The 20,007-nt window shown below is 50.0% G+C and overlaps 1 protein-coding gene and 1 pseudogene across 14 annotated transcripts in view; one reads left to right on the forward strand and one right to left on the reverse strand.

Moving 5' to 3' along the window:
* The window catches only part of LHPP (phospholysine phosphohistidine inorganic pyrophosphate phosphatase), a 149,355-nt gene extending 141,369 nt beyond the window's left edge, over nt 1-7,986 (reverse strand). For 11 of the 14 annotated variants that reach the window (XM_070043842.1, XM_070043841.1, XM_060285997.1 and 8 more), the window contains exon 1: nt 7,783-7,985. In XM_070043842.1, the coding sequence (XP_069899943.1) occupies nt 7,783-7,907 (125 nt within the window). In that variant the 5' untranslated portion in view covers nt 7,908-7,985. Of the gene's footprint in view, nt 1-7,782 lie in introns of all 14 variants that reach the window. The other 3 variants (XM_060285998.1, XM_060285999.1, XM_030832005.3) reach the window with 1 other exon arrangement.
* On the forward strand, nt 4,707-5,479 carry LOC132593635 (large ribosomal subunit protein uL2-like; annotated as a pseudogene).
* Nucleotides 7,987-20,007: the final 12,021 nt, after the last annotated feature.

The raw sequence follows: 20,007 nt of genomic DNA on the forward strand, positions 1-20,007 counted from the left end.
ATATATACACTGCCAAATGTAAAATAGATAGCTAGTGGGAAGCAGCCGCAGTGGTTAAGACTCTGCCTTCCACTGCAGGGGGCGTGGGTTTGATCCCTGGTGGAGATCCCGCCTGCCGTGGGGTGTGGCCAAAAAAAAATAAAAAAGACACTTTCATCATTTTCACGGACTGACCTCATAATCGGTATTACAGATTTGAACAGAGAAAATACACACCATTCAAACATTGCTCTTTTATCTGTTTTTAAAACTGGAGGGATTCTACCTCAGATTTCATTTAGGAGATAAATGCTCTGAGGCGACATAAGTTTGAGACCACTGGCTCGGGATCTGCGGGGAACTCCAGCCTCCAGTGACCTGTGACCCAGCAGAACATGTTTCTTGAGCATCAGTGCTGCCCAAGGAGTGGGGGGTTGTGGGGGGTGTGATGGGGGGACCATGGAACTGGACGAGAGCCAGCCAGGGAAGGGGCGGCTTCTTAAAATCCCCTGCGCTTTGGGGGAAACACAGAGGAAAAGGCGTGGAAGGAGCTACAGGGTCCCCCTGGGGGGATGACGAGGATGGGGCTGGTGATGATTTGGACTTTTTACTTAGTACCTTCCTGCACTAGGGGGATGGTTTACAAGAAGGAAGCCACGTCTGCCTTGGGAAGCCTAAACTGTGGATGTTACGAAACCAGTACTCGGCCTGGGAAGAGAGAATCGTTCTCTCACCTGGCCCCCAACTCTGAAGTCAGCCTAGTTCACCCGCAGAGAGGAAACGGCAGCACGAGTGACAGGGCATTCTCAACAAACACACCTTGTCCAAGGTCCAGGGTGAGTCAGGAAAGCTGTTGTTGGCCTAAACGAACTCAAACAAACGGCCTGCCCCCTCTGATAGCCTTAAGAGCCCCCTCTGGCAGGTGCTGGGCCACACGGGGGATGGGACGAGGCAGCGCAGGGAGGCTCCCAGCTCTCTCACAGTCCTGGTAGCTACTATTATTACCGCCACTCCTGGGCGGCTGTGTCCCTGGGGCCCGACGGAGCCAGGGTGGCCGAGCATCAAGGAGGGTCTTGGTCCTAGGCCACACTTCAGACAAGTTCCCGGGCCCTGTTCCTCTGGCTCTAAGACCTGCTGGGAGGTGCCTGGGTTTTCACAGGGCCCCGGGGCTCCTGGCGCACACTGGAGGGATGGGTCGCGGGTCCGTTAGTCCTGGGTGGGAATTGCTTTATGAGGCTGCCCTGGGCCGAGGCCGAGCCTGCTTCCTTCCGCCAGCCGCAAAAAGGCTGGGCCGGGCTGGGCCCAGCAGATGTGCTTTAGTGGCCGAGACAGGATGCAGTAAATGCCCACCCGCCTTTCACATGCAGATGCCTCTGGGGCTCCCCTTTGTGCTGACCAGCCCGGGGGCTGGTCCCTGCAGCCCCCGCTGTGCCCAGCCCTGCCTCTGAATGGCTCCCCTCGGGGAGCCCAACTGCCCAAGAATGGACTCCAATAAAGGGCCTGATGGGGGGACCCAGGCCGGTTACAGATGTCCCATGACCACGCCCACCCACAAGTCCTAGCACAGTAAGAGGGCTCCACCTGGCCAGCACCGTGCCCAGCGGCTCCAGGAGGCCTGGACCTCCTGTTCTCCAATCTGGGACGTTCCTGGCCCAGACGACAGCTTCAGAGCCCAGCTCACACATCACGGGCTCCCCATCTCCCTGGCGGCTCAGTCTCTCTCCACCTGACACTAGCCTTTCCAGGTGCTGTTTATGCTGCTCTCCCCATACTGGACGGTCAGCTTCCCGAGAGCAGGGACTTCCATCTGCCCCACTCACTGCCCCTTGTCCCAATGCCTACAGCGGTGTTTTTAGTATAAAAGAAGCACTCGATAAATATTTGTTGCGTGAGTGGATGAATGAACAAGTGCATCTTTAATGAGAAGCAGTGTGCTATTGCGGGGAAAACTGGGGCTTGGAGTCAGGTGGACCGGGGCAGGGCGGGGGACAGTGGGCAGGAAGGGAGGGAACCCTGGCCCAGACACTTTCTCCACTGTGGCCACTTCCCAAATCTCTCTGAGCCTCTGTTCCGGCTTTGAAAAGGGCTGGTTGTGAAGGCAGCCTGATCATCAGTGACCACTATCACGGTGGCCGGTACGGTTTTAAAAAGCAGAACTAATACCCCCCAAGTGCTCTGTGTCCCCAAACAGGTGGGAAACTTTCCAAAAACCTGAGGACACCTGTCACCACAGAAAGCCTAGGAAGAGAGGTGGTGAGTCACCCCCTCCGGGGTTCCCAGAACAGAAGGCACTGTTTGGGAACCCAAGGCACTGGGGAGATGCCATGGAGGCAAACGCCCCCCTGGGCCCCGGGACCCCCATCAAGCGGCCCCTCTACAGCGCTGCTGCTCTCACCCTGGGAACTTCCTCTGAGCTCCCTTGTGACTTCAAAGCCAGCCTTGCATATCAAGGAGGCCACAGAGTGCAGGCTGTGGCTGCAAAAACTACACAAAGCGGTGGAAGCCTGGCATTATTCACGTTGGCCAGCAGGGCCTGGCCCGGGAAAGGGCCGTGTCCCCAAGTCTGACATCCCCAGGGAAACTCCAAAAGCAGGCGGATTTTACTGGGGGAAGTTGCCCACATACACTCACGGCCAGGAGGGTCTGGATGCTGGGCTCCGGGGGCCCCACAGGAGGGCACGGGCGGCCTCCTTGGGCCTGAGTGTGATCAGCTGGCCACTGGAGGCCGGGCCTGGGCGGAGGGGCCTAGCCTTTAAAGAGCCAGCACAAGAGCTGAAGAGAGAAAAGGGACGTGGGTGAGAGCCAGAGGCTGCCGCAGCGTGGAGGGCCCAGGCGCTGCGGGTGCTGGGCTGCTAAGGGGCTGGTCAGTGAAAACCCCCCGAAAGTCTGTATAACTGGAAGCAAGGGGGTGAAGTGGGCAGAGGGAGAGAAGGGGCCACAAGGGTCACTCGGGAAGGCCCTGGTGGAGCAGAGAAATGCACGGGGACGCGGTCCTGTGGCATGGAGTCCCAGGGAGGGTTCAGAGGGGCCAGGCCTCATCCTCCAGGACGATCAACTCCCCTGATATAAGGAGAACTGCGTCCCCTCACTGGAAACAGTCCCACACACTATGGGGAAGGCACTTCTCCCCTCTCTCAGCTACAAAACTGGCCGGGATGTATTTTAGGACTGTCAGTATATCCGGTTATTATACCGCTGCTAGATTTATACAGTGTAGCTGCTACCAAAGACACTCCAGCTAGATAAACCAGTTGAATTAAAGCAAATCAAGACAAACAACTCCCGGGGATCTGCTGGAAGATGCCAGCGCCAAACCCACAGAGGTTAAAGGACCAGGGATCACCCTCCTTCGAGTCACAGCCTGGAATCTGTGCAGGTGTTAGGTGGACAGTGTATCGGGGGGAGCATCACCCAGGGGAGACTGCTAGAGAGAAGCCCCTGACCTTTTCCAATGCCCACTTCTCCCTCAAAGGACTCTAAGTATGGGTCCAGCACAGCGGTTAGGAGTCACGCACACCTGGGTTCCCATGGTCCCTGGGCCATCCCAGCTGAGACCCTAGCAAGCCCTGAGCCTCAGTGGCTTCAGCTGATTGAGGGAGATAACCTCCTCCCACCCCCACGCTGTTAGGGGGACTACATGACATAAACAGGGACGCCCAGCATAGGAAGCACTCTCTGAGAGCAGCCAGCTTTGCTGGTGCTGGGAGACGCCTGGAGCCTCACTGGCCCGGGAGGGGTGCACACCAGACCCACATTACCGACTGGAAACAAGGGCTCACAATCAGCCCTACTTATTCCAAAGCCACTGCTGAATCCATTTTGTGCTCCTCAGCAGAAGGTAGATGGGGAGGGACCGAGGCTCTGTCCATATCCTTGACCTACTTTATTTCTCAGGTTTTGAGGCAAAAATGACCCTGCTAAAATGCAAAGGACTTCGGGACTTCCCTGGTGGTTAAGAGTCTGCCTGCTAATGTAGGGGACACGGGTTCGAGCCCTGGTCCGGGAAGATCCCATATGCCGCAGAGCAACTAAGCCCGTGCCCCACAACTACTGAGCCTGCGCTCTAGAGCCCGCAAGCCACAACTACTGAGCCCACATGCCACAACTAATGAAGCCCACGCACCTACAGCCTGTGCTCTGCAACAAGAGAAGCCACGGCAATGAGAAGCCCGCGCACCACAAGGAAGAATAGCCCCTGCTCGCCGCAACTAGAGAAAGCCTGCATGCAATGAAGACCCAAAGCACCAAAAATAAAATTAATTAATTAACTTTAAAAAAAATTTAAAAATGAATGAAACTGTAAATTAGTTTAAATAAATAAATAAATAAATAAAATGCAAAGGAGTGACAAACCCACGTGTTGGTGAGGACACAGAGCCACGGGCACTCTCACATATACCACTTTGGGAAACGATTTGACAGCATCTTCTAGCAATGAACATATGCCTATCTTATGACCAGCAATTCCACTCCTAGGCCTGTACCCAGCAGAAATGCATCCATGCATTCACCAGACATGTTCTAGAATGTTCATGGCAGCACTATTCAAAATAACTGAAAACAGGAAACTACACCCCCTCAATAGAAGAACAGATGTGTACTTTAATATAAAGTTGTTTTTTTTTAAGTGGCCCTGATTTTAAAAAAATTAAAAGCACGTGTAACAGGAATTCCTATACTAACATGGGACGTGCTCTTTTGGCCGCACTCCTCAGCAGACTGCTGCCATGGGCCACGGGATCTGTGGGCAGAGGAAGGGCGCCAGCTCCACGTTCCGCGTGCACGTGAAGCACCGAAAGACGCCGCGTCTCTGCACACCGTGGACTTTGCCAAGCAACACAGCTACATCAAGGGTATCGTGAAGGACACCATCCACGACCCGGGCTGCAGCGTGCCCCTTGCCAGGGTGGTCTTCCGGGATCCATACAGTTTTAAGAAGCGGACAGAGATGTTCATCACCACCGAGGGCAGCCACACCAGCCAGTTCGTGGACTGTGGCAAGCAGGCCCAGCTCAGCATCGGCAGTGTGCTCCCGGTGGGTACCGTACCTGGGGGCACCCACATGTGTTGTCTGGAGGAGAAGCCTGGTGACTGGGGCAAGCTGGCCAGAGCCTCTGGAAACTATGTGACTGTCATCTCCCACAACCCTGAGACAAAGAAGACCAGAGTGAAGCTGCCCTTGGGCTCCAAGAAGGTCATCTCCTCCACCAACAGAGCTGTGGTCGGTGTGGTGGCTAGAGGTGGCCGCGTTGACAAACCCATTCTGAAGGCCAGCCGTGCCTACCACAAGTATAAGGCAAAGAGGAATTGCTGGCCATGTGTGCGGGGTGTGGCCATGAACCCTGCTGAGCGTCCCTTTGGAGGTGGCAACCACCACCATATCGGCAAAGCCTCTACCATCCTCAGAGATGCCTCTGCTGGCCAGAAAGTGGGTCTCACTGCTGCCCACCGGACTGGGTGTCTCCGGGGAACCAAGACTGTGCAGGAGAAAAAGAATTAGGGCTGAGGGCTCAATAAAGTTTGTCTCTTTCACAAAAACAATCAAACAAACAAACATGGGACGTGACGTTTAACTGTCATACTCATGGGGTGTATTGTGTGCCAAGCACTGTGTCAAGGGCCATCATGGCACCTGCCTGCGCCCCTCTGTGCCCCTCTCCATTCCCTCAGGTGCTCCAGTCCAACACCGGAGCCATTCTTCATTTCATCTTCTCCCTGTTCCCCGCAATATCCAATACACAGGCAGGTCCCATTGGTCCTACTCCCAAAACATCTAATTCACCCCCTTCTGTTCATCTCCATTGCCACCCCCTAGTCCACGCCCTATCATGTCTCCCTGGACCACACAAGGGTCTCCCAACTGGCTGTTCCCCTGTTTCCTCTGGAGCCCGGCCATCTGCCCCACTGCCAGCTCATTCTCCACTTTGCAGCCAGAGATCTTCTTAAAATATTTTGTTTTCTGGTGCAGTATTTTTTTCCAGCACTTTTTGAGACAAAATTGACAAAATATTTGTAATTTGATATCTTGAATGGGAAATACATCCACATGGTTCAAAACTTTAAAAAATGTTTATATACGAAGTTACCGAGGGAAGAGCCTTGCTCCCATCCCTACCCCCAACCACCTAGTTCTCCCCAATCACTTGCCTTCCAGCTCTTCACAGGTTGAAGCTCTTCCCTCCAGTTTCCTTATACAAACATACCAGCAGGAATACACACTTGCATTTCTGCCTTTTCCACCCAAAAGATGGCACAGTGCACATCCTGTCTTCACTGACAGCACGTCTACATGGCAGGCATGCTCGTTCTTTTTTATGCAGCATGGAATTCCACTGTGTAGAAGGATAGACTGTAATACTCCCCTAGCGATGGATAGTTGAGCTGTTTCCAGTCTTTTGCTATTTCTCAAGGCACTGCCATGAATGACCTCCCACCTATGTCATTTCTCATGTATGAGGCAGTACGCTGATAGATCATGCCAAATGCATCTTCCACAAGCAATATAAGACAGGGTCTGCTTCCACAAACTCTCACCAAGAGAATGCGTTCCCAAAGTTGTGGATTTTGGCCGATTTTCTCAAATTGATGAAAAAAGGCATCTCAGGATCGTTTTAATTTGCACTTCTCTTATTCGAGTAAGGCTGAGCATCTTTCCTGTGCTTTTCCTTTGTGTTTCTATTTGTTTTCCTTTCCTATGAATTGTTTATATCCTTTGTGCCTCTTTCTATTGGGTTGTTGATTTGTTGGTGTTGTCGATTTCTAGATTTTGAGGCGTAGCTACAAAGGTATTCTCCTACTCCAAGATTTCAAAGGGAATCTCTCCTGTTTTCATTTACTTATATGGTTTCACTTTCTACATTTAAATGTCTTGAAAACATAAATCAGATCACACGACACTCCTGCCTAAAATCTTCAGTGACTTCTCATTGCACCCAGTATGGAATCCAGACAGCTCTCTGTGACCCTCAGGTCCCTGCCTGCTGTAGCCCTGAGCACCCTCGCTAGTGCCCACTCTCTCTTCAGTTCCGTGAGTGCGTGCGATCTGCTGAGTTCTCCTCCCGAGCTCTCCTCCGAGCTCTCCTCCGCCTCAGGCTTTGCAGCCACTGTTCCCTTCAGATGCAAGGCACTTCCTCCTCCACTTCACCCCATGCCTCCTCTTACCCTCTGGTTCTGCGATGCCAGTGGCAATTACAAAGCCCAGGGCCCAGTGGTGCCAACAGTGGTCCTGGCAGTGTCTTCTGTGCACAAGACTTGGTGGGCAAGACGCCCTCCTACCGTCTAAGCAGACAGTCAAGGCAGTCCAACTTAATTACAATGCCAGCCACGTATGTAATTTAAAGTTTTCTGGTAACCACATTAACAAAGGTTAAAAGAAGGTGGAATTAATTTAATATATTTTATTTAAGCTAACATATTCAAATTACTATCATTTCAATATGTAACCAATATAAAACAATACAATGAACTTTATACATTTTTTCTCACTAAGTCTTCAAAATCCAGTGTGGGTTGTACACTTACTTACACCACATCTAAATTCAGACTTGCCACATTCCAAGCGCTCAAAGGCAAGGAATGGGGCTGCGCTGTTGGACAGGGGCGCAACTCTAACCAGCAGGGTCCCGGGACGCCGTTTGCCTGTCACACCCGGCGCCTGCAGCGCAATCCTCCCGGGACCAGCCCACCGCTCGCCGGGCGGGGCGGGGCCAGAGCAGCAGCCCCGCCCCGCCCCCCGGCAGCGGCCCACAGGACCCGGCTGAGCACAGCGCCGGGCGCTCCAGGCGGCCTGCGCGGCCCACTCACCTCGCCAGCGCCTCCACAGAGCCTACAATCGGCGCACCGCCGCCCTCACCGCCGTCGTACAGCACGCCTGAGATGTCGAGCAGCACCCCGCGCACGCCGGCCAGCCGCTCGCCCCACGCAGCCATTGCGTCCCGCCTGCGCCTCGGCCCCCGCGTCCCAACCGGCGCCTGGAAGCTGCGGCCGCGCTCGCCGCGCAGGGTTGCCTGGGAAGTGTAGTCCCGCGGGCGGGGCGGGGCAGAGCTGGGCCAGTGGGGCGTGGCCGGGCGCAAACCCGGCAAGACGGGCGCTGCTTCCCGACTCCCGAGTCACGCGCTCCCAAAATGGGAGCCTTTTCACCTGGAGATCAGTGGATAAAGGGTCAACCTCCCTAAAATTGGAGCAAGGCAGATTGGGACGAGGAGGCAACCGGAAAAGTAACAAAAATTAAAGAGAACAGGCAAGACCTTCATTGGTGTTTTCCTGTGGCCCGATGACACTCCTAACAGCAATGGAGATAGTTGGGCCCACAGACTGGACGATGCTGCGCGCCTGAGAAGCAATGATAAGGTAACGAATCTCTAAAGACATGTATGAAGTGTAAGCTATGATGCCAGAACAAGGTGGAAGAAAAATAAATGTTCAGGGACCGGAATTGTTCAAGAAGTGATAAGATGGCTACTGACAGAAATATTATGCCATGAAAAAAGGAAGACTAGGTTACAACATGAAAAACGCTCACGATATAACATTGTGTGAAAAAGCAGAGGGACTTCCCTAGCTGTCCGGTGGTTAAGACTCGGCTTCCAATGCAGGGGGCGTGGGTTCCATCCCTCGTTGAGGAACTAAGATCCCACATGCGGAGTGGTGCAGCCAAAAAAAAAAAAAAGCAGAATGCAAAATTGTATGTAGACCTCTGCCTACAAAAATAAGGCGTAGGAATGGCTGAGAAGAAAATGGGAATATTTCAATGTGTTAGCCCAGTGAGATTTTGGATGAATTTTTACATTCTATTTAATGTTACATCGTTTTTGTAATAAATAAAAGTTGGTAGAAAAGGGGAAGAGTTTCCTTAACTGCCCTTTTGACCCTTTCAAGTGTTTAAACTGAAACTTCAAAAAATTTGACTTCTGGGACTTCCCTGGTGGCACAGCGGTTAAGAATCCGCCTGCCAAAGCAGGGGACACGGGTTCAAGACCTGGTCCCGGAAGATCTCACATGCGCGGAGCAACTAAGCCCGTGCGCCACAACTACTGAGGCTGCGTTCTAGAGCCCGCGAGCCACAACTGCTGAGCCCGTGTGCCACAACTACCGAAGCCTGTGCACCTAGAGCCCATGCTCCGCAACAAGAGAAGCCACCACAATGAGATGTCCGTGCACTGCAATGAAGAGTAGCCCCGCTCGCCGCAACTAGAGAAAGCCTGCGCACAGCAACAAAGACCCCATGCAGCCAAAAATAAATAAAATAAATAAATTTATTTTTTAAAAAATTGACTTCTCTTAGCCTGACTTAACTTTAAGTTTTCAAAAAAAGACCATATTAGGGTGGCCATTTTGTTTCAGGCTCTTGATTCACAGATGGCATGAAGAATTCATCAGAATATTAGAACTTTAACCCAGTTCAATGAATCGTGCGTGTCATGTTGATAAGTCTACTAGGAAAACTGTGTACTCCGCTGATTTTACAGGAGAAATATAAAATATAGTTCCTGCCCTTTGGGGATTTACAATCTGGTTGGGGGAGAAATGAATATGAGACGTCATATTAATCATGGTTCTTGGGCTTCCCTGGTGGCGCAGTGGTTAAGAATCTGCCTGCCAACACAGGGGTCATGGGTTCAAGCCCTGGTCCGGCAAGATCCCACATGCTGTGGAGCAACTAAGCCCATGCGCCGCAGCTACTGAGCCTGTGCTCTACAGCCTGTGAGCCACAACTACTGAGCCAGTGTGCCACAACTACTGAAGCCCACGCGCCTAGAGCCTGAGCTCCGCAACAAGAGAAGCCACCACAATGAGAAGCCAGAGCACCACAATGAAGAGTAGCCCCTGCTCGCTGCAACTAGAGAAAGCCCACACACAGCAAAAAAGACCCAATGCAGCCAAAAGTAAATAAATAAAATAAAATTTTTTAAAAAATCATGGTTCTTAGTTGCAGACAATAGAAACTTCTCCAGCTAGAGGGGTAAGTTTATACAAGGCATCAAGGAGCTTACAGATTTCCAGGGGGACTGGGTAACCAAGCTCAAGTACCACACAGCAAAGAGCCATGCAGCTCTGAGAAATGCCCAATTTCATTGTTCCACTGAGACCACTGCCCCATCACTTGGCTCTTAAGATGACAGGAACCTGATAGTATTGCCCCGAAAGAACCAAATCCACCCACCATACCTTCAGAGAATTCTCCCTCTCCACCTATGGTCACCATCTCACTTTCACCATGTCTGGCTTGGTGGAACCTAGTGCAACCTGCAAGGGAGTCTGGGAAATGCAGTGTTTGCATTCCAGATTCTGTGGTACAGGAACTGAGTGAGTCCGTCTGGATAATCTACCACGATCATCATGAGCCATACATCTCCCATGTATAGAGCTTCAACTCTGTGGGCTTAGTGGGTCCCAGGGTCCAAAAAGGTCTAAAGTGTGATCTTTGCCTTTGAGTCAAGACTGGGCAGAGAACAAGATGTACACGTTTAAGATTACTGATCAAACGTGTGCAGAGTGCCAGTGAGTGACAGACAAAGCCAAGACGATGGACTCTGTGGGCTGTGGAGGGCGGCTGTGGTTTCTGAGCAGAGGGGCAGCCTGAAATGGACCTTGAAGCATGGCTGGGCTTTAGTTTCATGCCAAAGAGGAAGAGGAGAAAGGGCACTTCTGCCTGTGGTGGTGAGTCCACGCGTAGTTCTCCCTCTCCCATTAGCTGGGCATGACTTTGGGCAAATCACTTTCTGTATCTAAGATTATGGAGACAGAATAATGGCTCCTTGAAGATGCCCACATCCTACTTCCCAGGACCTGTGAGTGTGTTACCTCCCATGGCAAAGGGGACTTTGCAGATGTGATTAAGCTAAAGATCTGGAAATGTGAGATTATCCGGGATGACCCACATGGGCTCGATCTAATCACAAGAGTCCTTATAAAGGAAAGATGGAGGCAGGAGAAGAGTCAGAGGAGGCAGGAGAAGAGTCAGAGGAGACATGACAACACGTCATGCCGAGATTTGAAAATGCTATGCTGCTGGGCTTGAACACGAAGGAGCCACGAGCCACGAAATGCAGGCAGCCTCTAGAAGCTGGAAAAGGCGAAGAAATGGATTCTCCCCTACAGCCTCCAGAGGAGCACAGCCCTGAGAACACCTTGATTTTAGGAGTTCTTGCCTCTAGAACTGTAAGAGGACAAATTTGTGTTTTTTAAGCCACTAAGTTTGTGGTAATTTATTACAGCAATAATAGGAAATGAATACAGGGACCCAAGTCTCTCACCTGAAGAAGGACATGTTGGTCCAAGGCAACAGATCTCTCTAAGTGTGGGCTCAGACCTAACCCAAAAGTCCATGACCTTTCTTTGGATGTAACAGAAGAGCATTGTATAAGTTAGAGTTGTTTTGGCTGCATGTAACAGAAATCCACCTATAGTCGCTCAACCAGATAGACTTACTCTTTCTCATATATCAAGAAGCCAAGAGGACTGGAGAACGGACTTGAGGATATGGGGATGGGGAAGGGTGAGCTGTGACAGGGCGAGAGAGAGTCATGGACATATATACACTAACAAACGTAAGGTAGATAGCTAGTGGGAAGCAGCCGCATGGCACAGGGACCGCCTGGAGGGGTGGGATAGGGAGGGTGGGAGGGAGGGAGACGCAAGAGGGAAGAGATATGGGAACATATGTATATGTATAACTGAGTCACTTTGTTATAAAGCAGAAACTAACACACCATTGTAAAGCAATTATACCCCAATAAAGATGTTAAAAAAAAAAAAAAAAAAGAAGCCAAGAGGAAGTCAGCCCTGGGCAGGTACAGCAGTTCCCAGGAACACTGGGAAATAGTCTACCTCCAACTTTCTGCTTCACCATCCTTAGGCTTTCACCCTCATGCTATCAAGATGTCTGCTGTACCCCCAGGCATCATGTCTGCATTTCAAGAAAGAAAGGAAAGGAAAAGGGAAAAGGGCCTCTGACAACTGAGTCTTGCCCTTTATACCAGGAAAAACAAAAGCTGCCCCAGAATCCAGACCCAACAGATTCTTGTTTATATCTTTTGGGCCAGAGCTAGTCAAGTGGCACATTAACACTCCAGTGTGCAGGGATGTAAGAGCTTGGCCTCTTACACTTCCAATAGCAAGTCTACAAATCATGTCTGAATTTCAGCTTAAATATGAATCCTTCCAATCCTCTTTTGCTGTAGTAGATGTGTGTATAATCCTTCCAGACTTGCTTGTATTAGCTAGGACTCTTTGGTTGCCAGTGACAGAAACCCAACGGCAAATGGCTTAAATTTAAAAGGAATTCATTGGCTCTTGTAACCAGTCTAGCAATTGATGGCTTCAGATGTAGCTGGTTCTAAGGCTCGAATGGTGGTGTTCTGGGCTCTCTGACTCTCCATTTCTTGGCTCTGCCCCCTTCTCTGGGTTCACTTCCTTCTCTCCGTGTGGCCAGGCTCTCTCTAGGCAGTGGGGAGGGAGGGCTGTGGCAGTTCCAGGCCACAGAGCCCTGGGTAAACCATATGGTAAAGAACATTTTCCTCAATTTGGCCTGATAGTTGCAGAAAGAACTCTGACTGGCCCTCATGTCTGTGTTCAGGGGGAAGAGGTACTGTGAGGATGCAGCCTGACTTAGGTGCCGAGGAGGGGCACTTGAGTAGAGCCTCACCACGGCCACGTAGAATGGGGGAGGAATGCCCCCAGCAAAAGGCAGGGCATTGTAACAAGAGTGTTATGGTCTGAAAGTTTATGTTCTCACAGAATCATGTGTTGAAATCCTAACCCCTAAGGTGATGGTATTAGGAGGTGGGGCTTTTGGGAGGTGATTAGGTCATGAGGTTGGAGCCCTCATGATTGGGACTAGTGCCCTCATAGAAGAGACCCCCGGGACTTCCCTGGTGGTGCAGTGGTTAGGAATCCACCTGCCAGGGCTTCCCTGGTGGCGCAGTGGTTAAGAATCCATCTGCCAATGCAGGGGACACGGGTTCGAGCCCGGGTTCGAGCCCTGGTCCGGGAAGATCCCACATGCCACGGAGCAACTAAGCCCATGAGCTACAACTACTGAGCCTGCATGCCACAACTACTAAAGTCCGTGCACCTAGAGCCCGTGCTCTGCAACAAGAGAAGCCACCGCAATGAGAAGCCGGCGCACTGCAACAAAGAGTAGCCGCCGCTCACCGCAACTAGAGAAAGCCCACACACAGCAACGAAGACCTAATGCAGCCAAAAATAAATTAAAAAAAAAAAAAAGAATCCACCTGCCAATGCAGGGGACACGGGTTCGAGCTCTGATCTGGAAAGATCCCACATGCCGCGGGGCAACTAAGCCCGCATGCCACAACTACTGAAGCCTGTGTGCCTAGAGCCTGTGCTCTGCAACAAAAGAAGCCACTGCAATGAGAAGCCCACACACCGCAACGAAGGGTAGCCCCTGCTTGCCGCACCTAGAGAAAGCCCATGCGCAGCAATGAAGACCCAACGCAGCCATAAATAAATAAATAAAAAGAGAGACCCCAGAGAGCTAGCTCGTTCCTTCCACCATGTGAGGACACAGTAAGAAGTCAGCTGTCTGCAACCTGGAAGAGGGTTCCCCCCAGAACCCGAACATGCTGGCACCCTGATCTTGGACTGCCAGCCTCTAGAACTGTGAGCAATACATTTCTGTTGTATATAAGCCACTCAGCCTGTGGTATTTTGTTTTAGCAGCCCAAACAGACTAAGAGAAAGAAAGCAGGAAGAGACACCGTGCCGGCAAGATTAGCGGGTGTCTACTACCCACAGAGACCCTTCATTCTGACCAAAGTCTGGTTTTCCCTGGAAAGTGAAACCAGACCAAGGGAGGCCTACCTGAGCCAAGGAGTTCTGTCTTATCACGGTGGGCCTCAGTGAAAAAAAAAAGGAGAGATCCATTGATCCAGAAGTGTCTCTCCAGCTTTAGTGTGCATTAGAAGATTCCTGCGGGCGAGAGCCTGATTGGTCCTGCAGGAGGCCACTCCCACCCTGGGGCCCTTGATTGGCGATCCCGCCACTACCACATGTAAGGAGGATATCTGAGCAAAGTCAAATTACCAGTACCAGAAAAGGGGATGAGGACGCTGATCCCAAAAAGCAAGAGATGTCCACCCGGGCTGGATGGAAGCCCACTGCCCACTCGCCAGGATCCAAGGGCTGGCCAGAGTCTCTGAGAAGGTAGCACGCATGGGCAGGGGACGCATACACATCTTACCCGGAACCTAGCTTGTCCAGGGACCAAGGCTGCACAAGCAGCTGGAACAGATAGTGAAGAGCCTGGCATTCAGTGCAGAGGCCTTTAGTCTTCACCCCACGAACCACAGTAGCCATGGAAACACCCAAACAGTGAAGGTGGGGTCACTTGACATATGCATGGCTGGAGTGGCAAACTTGTGACCCACAGATCTGTTTCTGATGGCCTGATTTTCAACACTGTGAACTGATTACCAGCATTGGAGATGTCACGTAAGAGGTCAGATTTCCGGGCTTCCCTGGTGGCGCAGTGGTTGAGAGTCCGCCTGCCGATGCAGGGGACACGGGTTCACGCCCCGGTCCAGGAAGATCCCACATGCCGCGGAGCGGCTGGGCCCATGAGCCGTGGCCGCTGAGCCTGCGCGTCCGGAGCCTGTGCTCCGCAACGGGAGAGGCCGCAACAGTGAGAGGCCTAGGTACTGCAAAAAAAAAAAAAAGAGTTCAGATTTCCAGTTTCTCTGAGGCAATGTGGAGATCTGGCAGCACTGATCAGCCTTCCTGCAAGGGCACCACCCACCAGCTGGAGCAGCAGCCCTTCAACGTGAGTCGCAGGTACTCCAGCCGGCCAGGGTCCTCGGCCAGCTGGCTTGCTCATGGAGGCCAGGGCTGTCCCTCCAAGGGCTGGAGTTAGCATAGCCATGTGAGGTGAACAGCCTGCTGGGGCAGCAAGGCTGCAGGCAGGGAGGCCAGGAAAAGAAGATTAAAGGCATGAATAACAAAGGACGAAATAATGCCATTTGCAGCAACATGGATGGACCTGGAGATTATCACACTAAGTCAGTCAGACGGAGACAGACAAATATCATATGATATCACTTGCATGTGGCATCTAAAATATGATACAGGTCTTCCCTGGCGGTCCAGTGGTCAAGCCTCCGCACTTCCACTGCAGGAGGAGCGGGTTCAATCCCTGGTCAGGGAACTAAGATCCCGCACGCCGCTTGGTGTGGCCAAAAGTTTTAAAAAATAAAAATAAAATAAAATATAGAATAAAATAGGATACAAATGAACTTATTTACAAAACAGAAACAGACCCACAGACATAGAAAACAAACTTATGGTTACCAGAAGGGAAAGGAGGTGGGGCAGGGATAAACTAGGAATTTGGCATTAGCAGATACAAACTACTATATATAAAATAAATAAACAACAAGGTCCTACTGTATAGTACAGGGAATTATGTTCAATAGCCTGTAATAAACCATAATGGAAAGGAATACCAAAAATATATATATATCTGAATCACTTTGCTGTATACCAGACACAAACACAGCATTGTAAATCAACTATACTTCAATTAAAAAAAAAAAAGATTGAAGGCATGAAATTTGGGCACAGAGGTGGGGAACAGAGGACTTTGTCCCCTGCCTTGCAGGAAATCATCCAAGAATGACAGATCACACAGATCTCCATTCAACCTGGAAGCAAGTGCTTCATACACTTGCCAAGCCCTACCTTTCTCCCTTGTCTATATTCTGCCTGTGCCTCTCTTTGTACGGTCTGAACATGGCGTGTGATGCTCACAGTCAGAAAGAGCCAGCATTGTGTCCCTGTTCCTTCTGCCTCTGTCCTTCCCCAAGTCTCTCCTCATGTGTCCTCAACTTGTCACTTGGCATTTTTCCCCCATTCTCTTTCTCCCAATGACATGCCTCTACTTTTCCAGGTGCCCAGAGCAATTTGGTTAGCCTGGCAATTCCCTTCTCTTGGGTTTCTCCTGGGAATATCTTAAAACGTTAGAAAACACTGAATGTAAGAGCTTCCAAAACTGCACCACGGTATCCTCCCAGGCAGTGCCAGGGCTCTAGTCATTTTCTCAGAGGTCATTTTCCATATCCCATTTCTGTGTGTAACTTTGAAGGAAAGCCGTTCGATAAATGTCTACAATTGGACTTCACCCTGGGGCAGGAATGTGACTTCCTTTAAGAGAAGAACTTTACCGAACCAGGCTCTGAAATCTCACTTCCCTGGTTCAAATCTCAACTTCACCACTTCCTAGCTCTGGGGTCGTGGGCAAACTTGCTCTTAAGCTTGGTTTTCTCGACTGTAAATTGGGGATATAATAGTGCCTGCTTCATGGGGTCGTGCATGGGGAGAGTTAAATGAAATAACCCCAAATAAGCGAAAGCTTAGCCAAGTGCCTGGTCCAGAGCAAGTGCCCAAGAAAGGAGAGCAATTACTGTTAATACTAATTGTCGCTCTCAGGACAATCCCCCTCCCATTGTTTTCTCACCTTCTTTGATGCTTCCTCCAAATTTCTGAAATAAAGAAATTGATTGTTTTTTTAACCTGTTGATTTCAAAAAAGAAATACTGATTTCTTAAAGCAAGATATATTAAGTAAACATTTTTATTTGGGTTGCAGACTGGGGACAGGTGGGAAGGCTACACTTAAAGCTTTCACAAATCAAAGCCTCCGAAGTAGGTTTTTAAGAGGAATACTTGCTCTGCTTGGCAGTCAGAGTTCAAAGCCCTGGGGGGGAAATGGTAAACTAGCCTTTAACTGTAAATGAACTCTCCAGCAACAAGAGATACAGAGTCAAGTAAACATTTAACAACTGATTCTGCTGCTCCCAGTAGTTTCTTTTTAACATCCAGTGCCTCGCCCCTCCCATTCTGCAGCCAGACTTCAGTTAAAGAAGTACGCGGTTCACTACTCCCCCTTTGTCACCGAGATGTGCCTTATGAAGCTGTCTCTTGGCATTAATGTCCTACCCTGTGGGCTGGCCCAAACTGCAGGGTTTTACCTAGAGAATTTAAGTTGTACTTTATTTCAGAAACATAAGATTTTATCTAAGGTGCTTTAACACAGCTCCGAAGGCTGCTCTCCCTCTGCATGTACTGCAAATTCTCTCCATTGTTAACGCTGTTCACGGCCCTGGCAGCAGCTTCTCAAGGCTGTGCTGGAATTATAGGCCACTTTGTTTGTGGAATAGCTCGGGAAGCTTGGCACCATTGATTTGCATCAGTGCCTCCGGAATAGACTTTGCCTTCTCCTTAAAGATACTATCTAAACTGTGAAATTCATTAAATAGCCCCAGAAATAGATCAGGTTATTTAACACGACATCCCTAATGGCGCAATATCTCAGCTGTCTGCACTGATAGTGAACATTGTCTTGGATAGTGTTATCAGCCCAGGACACCCGCTATGAATATTGATCCCGAGCTTGTTACAGCCATCACTTGCCATCAGGACAGGTCAGGGATGGAACCCACCTAGCATCAAAGCAATTTAAAGACAGCACTCAGGCGGAATTTTAATGCCCACGCTGAAAACACAAATCAACTCCGTGCACGGGGGGAAAGTGGCTTGCTGGCTATGGATATCCTTATTACATAGGAACACCTTGTGTATAAATACACGCATGAGGATGTTAGCAAGTCAACACATCTTCAAATTGTTCCTATATGAAGTCTCACTGCCTTCTAGTCATTTACAAAGCAGGTGGCCAGAAACACAATTCCCCAAGGCACGCTCTCCCCTCACCAAGTTGAAGAATTTAACCTGTTCTTTGGGTGGGGTGCTTCTCTTTAAGCTGTGGGTGAATAAGAGGGAACATTTTCTATTCCTGCAATGTCGATGGGAGACACTGCGCTGTTTCTTGTGGCGTCTGTCTCCAGATGCCAAGTCCTGAGTGCAAGGGTTCACATAACCTTGTGCTGCACTGAACACACATATCAGAAATAAAGGACAAGGAAAAAAGAAAGACAACTAACAGGAGTTTTTAAGATTCACAGTCTTAAAGCACATGGCCTTTACGTGTTCTTGACTTTCCAATTTGTTGCTTCTACTTTCTCTGCTCCTTTTCTGTATTTAACACCTGTGGACCTCAAAGGAAAAGTGATTCATATTATTTGAACAAAATTTTTGGAGACAATTGATAAAGTGAAATGAAAATGACCCAGGTTTGGCCTGCCCTGGCTTCTGCGCCTTACATGTCCCTCTAGTTGGGGGCATTCGGTGCCCTCTGGAATGCCAGCCCACCTTCCTGTGAAAGTGGTTTCAATATTTCTTACAGAACAGATAAGAAGAGGGACCATGGGATGCCAGAAACGTCCATTCTGGAGCTCCCTTAAAGAGATCTATATCTAGCTACCTTGAAGAACCTAAATATGAAAAAATATGAATGTGGGTGGAAAAATGTAAAAGGGGACTGGGATCAGTGGGGAGGGAGAAAGAAAAGAAAGATTTTAAAAAATTTTTATTTTATTGAAGTATACTTGATTTACAAATGTTGTGTTAATTTCTGCTGTACAGCAAAGTGACTCAGTTATACATATATACATTATTTTTCATATTCTTTTCCATTATGGTTTATCACAGGATATTGAACACAGTCCCCTGTGCTATACAGTAGGATCTTGTTGTTTAAGAAGGTTTTTTTTTTTTTTTAAATCAAGTGAGAACCGAGTGAGAAAGACTTGTCAAAACAAAAAACAAAGTACCCTATCTGTGATCTGGAAGGTTCTGTGATTGGCAATCCATGTTCCTGGGTACCATGGTTTAGTGCCATGGCCACCTGCTTTGGTTTTCCCAAGGCCCACATTCCCTCTGATGGGAGGTGGTCCATTGGGCTCGGCCAGGGCACTTCCTGTTCTGATTTCCTTTTAAAAGCACAATCCATCTCTGCTTTAGGACTGAAGCTGGCTTGAATTTCGGCACGGCTTTAAAGTCCCCAGGGAATACAGTGGCCGCCTCTGGGAGGGGCCACGAAGTTTGAATGAGAAAAGCTCCTAGAAGCTGGCCTGTAAGACCTTCTCTACAATAACGGAGGGGATTAGCAGCACACACCCCTCCCTCCTCCCCCACGCACTTCAGTGAGAAGGTTTCTCCTCCCCTTCCTACTCCTACCTGACCGGACAATCTTAATTGCCAAGTCATTGTTTGGAAACCCCATGGGGCAGGGAAGAAAGGGACAACAGCCTTAGAGGTAGTTCTGGGCAGAGGGGTAGAAGCCTCAGAATCTGCCGCTGAGATAAATGCTTAGCGCTCAGACTTCTCCCCAAACCACAAAAGGGAACAAAAGAATGTTAAGAAGGGCCTGGCTGGTGGAAGCTTCCCCAAGGACTGATGTACACCATCCCACGGGACTTGGTGGGGCAAATGGAAGCTTTTACAATTGTCTCTGTTCTTTGACCTTAAATCCAAACCAGGCAAACACCTTTTAACCTTTTTCTTCTTGGGGCTAGGGGGAGGATGAGGGTCAAAGATGCAGCCTGATTCCCAGAGACCCAATATCTGTGCACGTGATCAAACCTGTGACTCTGAAGAAGGCCTGAAGGGCATCAGGCATTGTGCTCGGCGTCCCTGCAGGCCAGGGCAGCCACCCTCACCTGGCTCACCTGCCCTCACCAGGGCATCTCACCTGGCTCTGAGACCGCAACCCGCAAGGTTTCCAAAGCGGCAAGTCCTCTTGGTGGGGGTTCAGACATCTCTCCAAAACCCCTGCTGCCCTCTGACCTCCAGAGTGGAAGGAAAAACCTCTGACACAGTGCGGGACTTTCTTTGTTATTTCCCAGCGAGCAGGACGTACTGAAAAGAAAAATGGTCCGGGAAACAAGCCCTGGGTTCGAATCCGAACTCTGTCACCAACTAACAGTGACCCTGGGCGACGTCACTTCTCATCTTTGAACCTTAATTTCCTCATCTTAAAGCTGGGATAATAGTCTTGCCAGGCCACGCCCACCGCACAGGGATGCTCAGAGGATCAAACGAGATCGCGCAAGTCTAAGGGCTTTGTGAACTGTAAACTGTGAGAACAAGAGGGCTTTTAAATCCGAGGTGATCA

Source organism: Globicephala melas, chromosome 16 (assembly GCF_963455315.2).
Source record: "Globicephala melas chromosome 16, mGloMel1.2, whole genome shotgun sequence".
Classification (NCBI taxonomy): domain Eukaryota; kingdom Metazoa; phylum Chordata; class Mammalia; order Artiodactyla; family Delphinidae; genus Globicephala; species Globicephala melas.